The sequence below is a fragment of the Anas acuta genome, chromosome 24, assembly GCF_963932015.1.
Source record: "Anas acuta chromosome 24, bAnaAcu1.1, whole genome shotgun sequence".
In the NCBI taxonomy this organism is placed as follows: Eukaryota; Metazoa; Chordata; class Aves; order Anseriformes; family Anatidae; genus Anas; species Anas acuta.
Genome location: NC_089002.1, coordinates 4,569,880 through 4,575,879, shown reverse-complemented (window position 1 = coordinate 4,575,879; position 6,000 = coordinate 4,569,880). Strand labels below are relative to the sequence as shown.

At 53.1% G+C, this 6,000-nt stretch overlaps 1 protein-coding gene across 1 annotated transcript; it reads left to right on the top strand.

The window, feature by feature from the left end:
- On the top strand, positions 1-5,682 carry TMEM9 (transmembrane protein 9). Its single transcript, XM_068659679.1, has 6 exons — positions 1-117; positions 2,120-2,221; positions 2,636-2,727; positions 3,147-3,255; positions 3,720-3,851; positions 4,455-5,682. The coding sequence occupies exons 2-6, from the start codon at positions 2,129-2,131 to the stop codon at positions 4,602-4,604; spliced, it is 576 nt and encodes a 191-aa protein (XP_068515780.1). The 5' UTR covers positions 1-117; positions 2,120-2,128; the 3' UTR covers positions 4,605-5,682.
- Positions 5,683-6,000: the final 318 nt, after the last annotated feature.

Genomic DNA, 6,000 nt, shown 5'->3' with positions numbered 1-6,000 from the left:
GTTCTGCTTCCTGACTGGCCGCGCGGGGCTGCCCGTCAAACTGTAACCAATGGGCGTGCGCGGACGGGAGCGGGGGCGGGGCTTGCGAGGGCGGGGGACGCCGGCGTCGTGCGCCAGGTAGGGGCCGGCGGCAGTGGGGGGTGGGCGGCTGAGGGGAGGGGGGGCTGTGTCCGTCCCGTTCCTGTCAGGGGCCCTGCTGAGGCTGCCATGTCCGGGCGCCCCGCGGTCTCTCGCCCCTTTTAGCGGCTGTGGGGACCCGCAGCCGGGGCCGAGCGGCCGGGGCAGGGAGCTGAGGGGAGCCCCGGGCACGGGGAGCCCGGCGAGACGGGGAGGGGTCGGGGCTGAGGGGCTGTGGTGAGGGGAGGAGGTTGTGAGGAGATGGTGAGGAGATGGTGAGGAGATGTGGTGAGGAGATGTGGTGGTGGTGGTGAGGAGCTGCTGCTCGGTCACCCTCAGAGCCTTCAGCCCCATCCCTCTTCCCCGCCGTTGTTGGTGTTGCTGCGGGGTGTTGGTTGGGACTCGGGGGCTTTTTTTATGGAAAATAAGACATTTTGTAGAGGCATGGGATGGGTTGGGTTGGGTTGGGTTGGAAGGGACCTCAGATCACCCAGTCCCAATCCCATAGATCAGGCTGCCCAGGGCCTCATCCAGTGTTGTCTTGAACACCTCCAGGGATGGGGCATCCAGAACCTCTCTGGGCAAGCTGTGCCAGTGCCCCTTTGGATGAGTTCCATCAGTCTGGGGAATAACCACGTGTGAATTGTCCCCAGCGCTGTACAGTTCATGATGGCTCTAGACTCGGTGTCTAGGCGTCCTTCCAAGCTTTTATTTTGTTCCTGGTAAACATCGTGTAACAAATCACATGTTTTCCCCTGCTTGTATTAAAAATAACGGTTTGGGGTTGTTCCGATGATCTGAACTTAAAAAGAGCTTAAGCCATTGTTGCGTTACAAATCCAAATGGGTAGCAGTTCAAAAGCACTGGAGTACAATGGGGAATGCAGACTGCAACCCAAGGCTGTCGGACCTCAGCCGGTGTTTCTGATGAAGAGCTTAAAATCAGGATGTCCCGAAAGAGCCGTGGTTTGAGGAGGTTCCTGCTGAGTGGATTGCAAAGTGTTAACAAGGCCTGTGATAAACTCACAAGATCGGAATGTGTTTTGATGGATTTTGGCAGATCAGCGTGTTAGATAGTGAGTGGCTAGTGTTCTGTTTAGATAAAGGCGAGAGGAGAGGAACTTGGTGTTCATAATCCATAAAATCTAATGGGAACTAGGTACCTGAATTTATAGCGTATTGAAACAAGAAAAAGCAAACGGTGATGCAACACTACAGAGGTGAAAATACTAACAATGGACTTGTGTGAGCTCACAAAATACAAGTTCCTGGAGCTGGCTGGGGGATTAACGTGAGCTGCATGGAGCTGATGAGCTGTAAATTATCTTCCTTGATGAAAACTGAAGTGGCTTTTCAGAGCTCTCCCCGAGGCGGTACCACGAGGCCTGCAGTGCCTCTCGGCTCCAGGCACGCGGTTGTTGCAAAGGTGAACGCCAGCCTTGGCATCCCTCAGAGGCTAACTTTGCTTTTTGCAGCAATGAACTCATACTCCTTTGGATTTGTGCAAACACACACCTCTATAAAAACGTTATCTGTGCCTTTGTAGCGTGACTTAACAACTCGGAATTACTCCAAACAAAAATAAAATAGGACTTCGCTTCCCTGAGGTAAAGGAACTCCTGGCATGGCTTGCAAGAGAGGAAAATATGTTGACCCATGCAGAGGCAAAACGCTGGTATCGGAAGGTGAATGATTTACGTTTATTGGGCAGTTCAGCAGCGAGGCCCCAGTGTAGTTCTTTAGCTTACCCTTGGTCTGCGGGTGATACAGGAGGTTGTGTGCAGTTGTGGGGGTGAAATGGTCAGCAAGTCAGCAATATTTTGTTGCAGAAGGTAGTTGGGGTGCATGGCAATAGGTGGTGGAAGCTCTTTAGATACAGAGATAAACCCCTACTTGGTTAAAACAGAGATAAGTGGGTCAAAAGGGAAAGCTCAAAGAAACGTGTTCTGGCTGCACTGAATGCCAAGATCCCTTATCCTGGATGTGAGTTTTTATTTCCTCAGGTTTGCACAATGTTTGCCCAGTGCACCTGGAAATGTGCAAGCTCCATGCTGCTGGTCGCACTGCTGGGCTGCGTCCTTTCTCCTCCAGCACACGCCAGCAAGGTGAGTGAACAGCTTCTGACACAAGCACTGAGTGTAGTACAGCAGGCACAAAAATGGAAGAAAAACAACTGGTTTTTTATGAAAATTTGCAAAGGTAAGAAGTGCTGTAAGAGGTCAGTGCCTGTGTATGGATTTGTCATGCCCATTCACAGCTTTAGATATTATAGCAGCCTCTGCCCTGCCTTATGTCATGTTTTAGAGTTTGCATTTTAAAATTTGAAGACCACCTGGTCTCTGGAGCAGAGGTGCTCAAGACGTTTTAAGATTTCAAAGCTACTGATGTGAAAGAAGCAGAGCAGAAATCAGGGATGTGGCACGAAGTCATCCCTCTCAGAGAATGTTCTGTCTTTTCCCGCAGCCCAGAACTGTTCCCATCTGTTCACTCACTAACGCTGTCTCCTCGTGCTTCTGCAGAGCTCGGAGGACATCCGCTGCAAGTGCATCTGTCCCCCGTACCGGAACATCAGTGGGCACATCTACAACAAGAATGTGTCGCAGAAGGACTGGTGAGTTGCACGTTGAAGCCTGAGGGGTTGCTCCGTGAAACGCTCCGGAGTTTCCAGCCAGTGCTGGGGGAGAAATTTGCTGCCTGTGCGTTTGTGGAGGAAACTGTTCCAGTAGGTGATGCTCAGCCTGGGTGAGGGGCATGTTTTGGACAGAGATTTGGGAACGTGGGAGGGATGGTTTCTCAGGCCACGGCTCTCAGCAGATGGAGGTTTTACCCTCCAGTCCCTTTCACCTGGGCTTTCACCCTGCAGAAGGTGCTGTGGCAATCCGTCCCAGGAACCTTGGACTGGCTGTGAGGGAACTGCAGGCAGCGTTATCAGCCAGATGGGAAAACTGGGACAAAGTGACCCCAGTATCCTTCCCCAGAGCACCAGGTTCACCTTGTCCTGTTGCTGATCTCGGTTTCCTTGTGTTGCAGCAACTGCCTGCATGTTGTGGAGCCCATGCCAGTGCCCGGGAACGACGTGGAGGCGTACTGCCTGCTGTGTGAATGCAAGTACGAGGAGCGCAGCACCACCACCATCAAGGTAACTGCTCCCTGTGACACCACGCTGTCCCGGGCACAGCTGGGTGGGTGCTGGAGAGGAGTCCAGCAAGGGACAACAAAGCTGTCACAGCTGACACCCTGTGGTAGTGCTGGGGGCACCGTGTCTGAGTCGGGAACACTCCTGGCAGCGAGGAGGAGGCAAATGGGAGCCCAGTCTCCTTGTGAGGATGTGGCAGCACAGCTCGGACTGGGTGCCCATCCTGTTGGTCTCCTTTCACGTGCAGCATGTCTGTAATGGACACAATGCAGGGAAATCAGCATGGGTTGTAATTGTCTGGAACATCACCCTTCCTGCAAGAAGCACATAGGACGTTCTAGTGAGCAAAGTGAGAATGAGGGAAGAGATCAAACATCAGAGGTAGCTGTGAAGGGAGCTTCCAGGCCTCTGTGGTGCTTCTTATCTGTACAGCTGATCACTTTTCACTGCGCTGTCCTTAACTGCAGGTGATCATCATCATTTACTTGTCTGTGGTTGGGGCGCTGCTGCTGTACATGGCTTTCCTTGTGCTGGTGGACCCTCTGATCCGCAAGCCAGATGCTTACACCCAGCCCCTGCACAACGAGGAGGAGAACGAGGTGAGGCTGTGCTGCTGGCACATGCAGTGCGTGGCTGCTCATGGTGGAGCCGGGGTGGTGGGATGGAAGAAGAGAACAGCAGACGGGGAGACAGCCTGGCCTCAGGCTTGCTCCCTCTGGTCCCGTGTGGGATCAGCCCCAGCAGCTGCAAGGAGCTCAGTCACAGTTTGAGGACCCACAGGAAGCTGCTGTGTTTGAGGGTACTCTGCTGGATCAGGCTGTCGTGTTTATACTTTGTTATAAGTATAAACTGTCTGCTCAAGCTGTTTCCTACTCCGATGTGAATGAGGAGTAGCTGCTCTGAGTGCACAGTTCAGCCATTGCCTTCCCCTGCTGAAAAATGAGGTCCTGCAGGAGAAGATGAATTGTATCCTAACAGCATGCTTTTGCTCCGCTGCTCCAAAGGAATAACTCATATTTAGATCTAGGTGTATGCTGTAGATGCCTGGTATCTGGGGAGCTTTATCTTACTCTAGCACTCTGGACTGTAAACTCCTTGGGATAGGTCTCAGGATTGCCTTGGTGTTTTTGTGCCACGATGGATGCTTACCCAAGGGGCCTTCTGACATTGCTGACCTTTTTCACCATTTCTTTCCATTGTAGGACGCTCACTCCTTGGCTGCAGCCCCCACCCCATCCGGGGCCAGAGCCAACACGGTGCTGGAGAGGGTGGAAGGAGCCCAGCAGCGCTGGAAGCGCCAGGTGCAGGAGCAGAGGAAGACTGTTTTCGACCGCCACAAGATGCTGAGCTAGAGGAGCAGACGTGCGGCACCGCTTCCTGAGAGGCAGGGTAGCTCAGCTGGTTGAGACGGACAGCGAGCCATCCCTCAGGACAGCCGTGGTGCTGGACTGAGAGCTCTCACCCTCTCCGATTTACCCTCTTTTTAGAGACGAGCAGGCCAAAGTGCTTGCCCCTGGTTTTGTCCCCTTGCCCTTTACGTAAGGAGCCTCAGAGGCTCCTTAACCTTAGCTCAGCTGAGACCTGCGCTGCCTGCTGGCCCGTGGCTGCATGAGGACGGCCGTGCACAGCGCTGCCCCTCCGGTTCATGCACTGGTCTGTGCAGGGGCTGCAGCTCCAGCCACAGTCTCCATCAGCCCACGCCCTGCATTAGAGACCAGGGGTCTTGTGGAGTGCTGGGAGCTGGCTTAGTGTTCCTGGGATACTAACGGGATCATTTATGTGGAAGAAATTACGTGGTGCTGCTCCAGGATAAAGAAGCCACCTCCCTCTCTAGTTGGCACTGCTGAGAATTGGGTGTTGTGGTGCTGAGACACGAGCGTTGCACTGGGAGGACGAGGAGCGGGTCCCTGCCAGTCCTCAGCTGCTGCTTGCACTTACTCTGGTGTAACCCAGGTGGATTTCCACTCTGGTCAGTGGAGTTTCTCCAGGCTTACACCAGCATAACCAACATTGCAGTTTGTTTCTGTGCAGAAAAAAGTGATCAGTACATTAACAAGTAAAGGACCACCAGGTAAAAATGCAGATTTATCTTTGCTTTCCTCCCTTAGCAGTGGATAAAAGTACACTGGGGAGAAAGATTTTTGATTGTACCCACATTTGTAATCCTTGGTACTCACACAGCGCATCGGGGGCATTTGTGTCCAAGAGAACTGAGGCAAAGGCTTTGCTGGAGCTCTGTGTGCCTGGGTCTCATGCTCCTGGCCAGGTCACGCTTACACTCCTCAGAATTCTCAGAGACCTCTGAACTACTGCTGCTGGCGGAGGAAAATGAGGTGATTCTGCAGCGTGTATCCCAGTGAGAACATGTGTAACGTCAGGAAGGTGCTGAAGTTTATCATGTAGCATCTCTATATTAAATGCGGAAAAAGACCTATTCCCGTGCTGGCTTTTTTCAGGGAGAAGCTGCTGCAGGACCGTGAGGCTGCGGTTACAGCACTCGGGGGCTTTGTGGTGGGGGAGGGCTGGGCTCAAGTGGCTCCCGGATCTGCTACGTGCTGGGCTGTGCTTGCAGCCAGGCTCTCGAGCAGATTACAATTCCTCCATGATCATTGAAAACTGAGCAATTGCTGCTAAAAGCCTACCTGGGAGAGATGCTGGTCACACTGCCCTGCACACTACAGCCAGCAGCTTTTGATACAGCCAAAAAAAATCCAAACAGAAGCTCTGTGGGGGCTTTGCTCTGGCAGC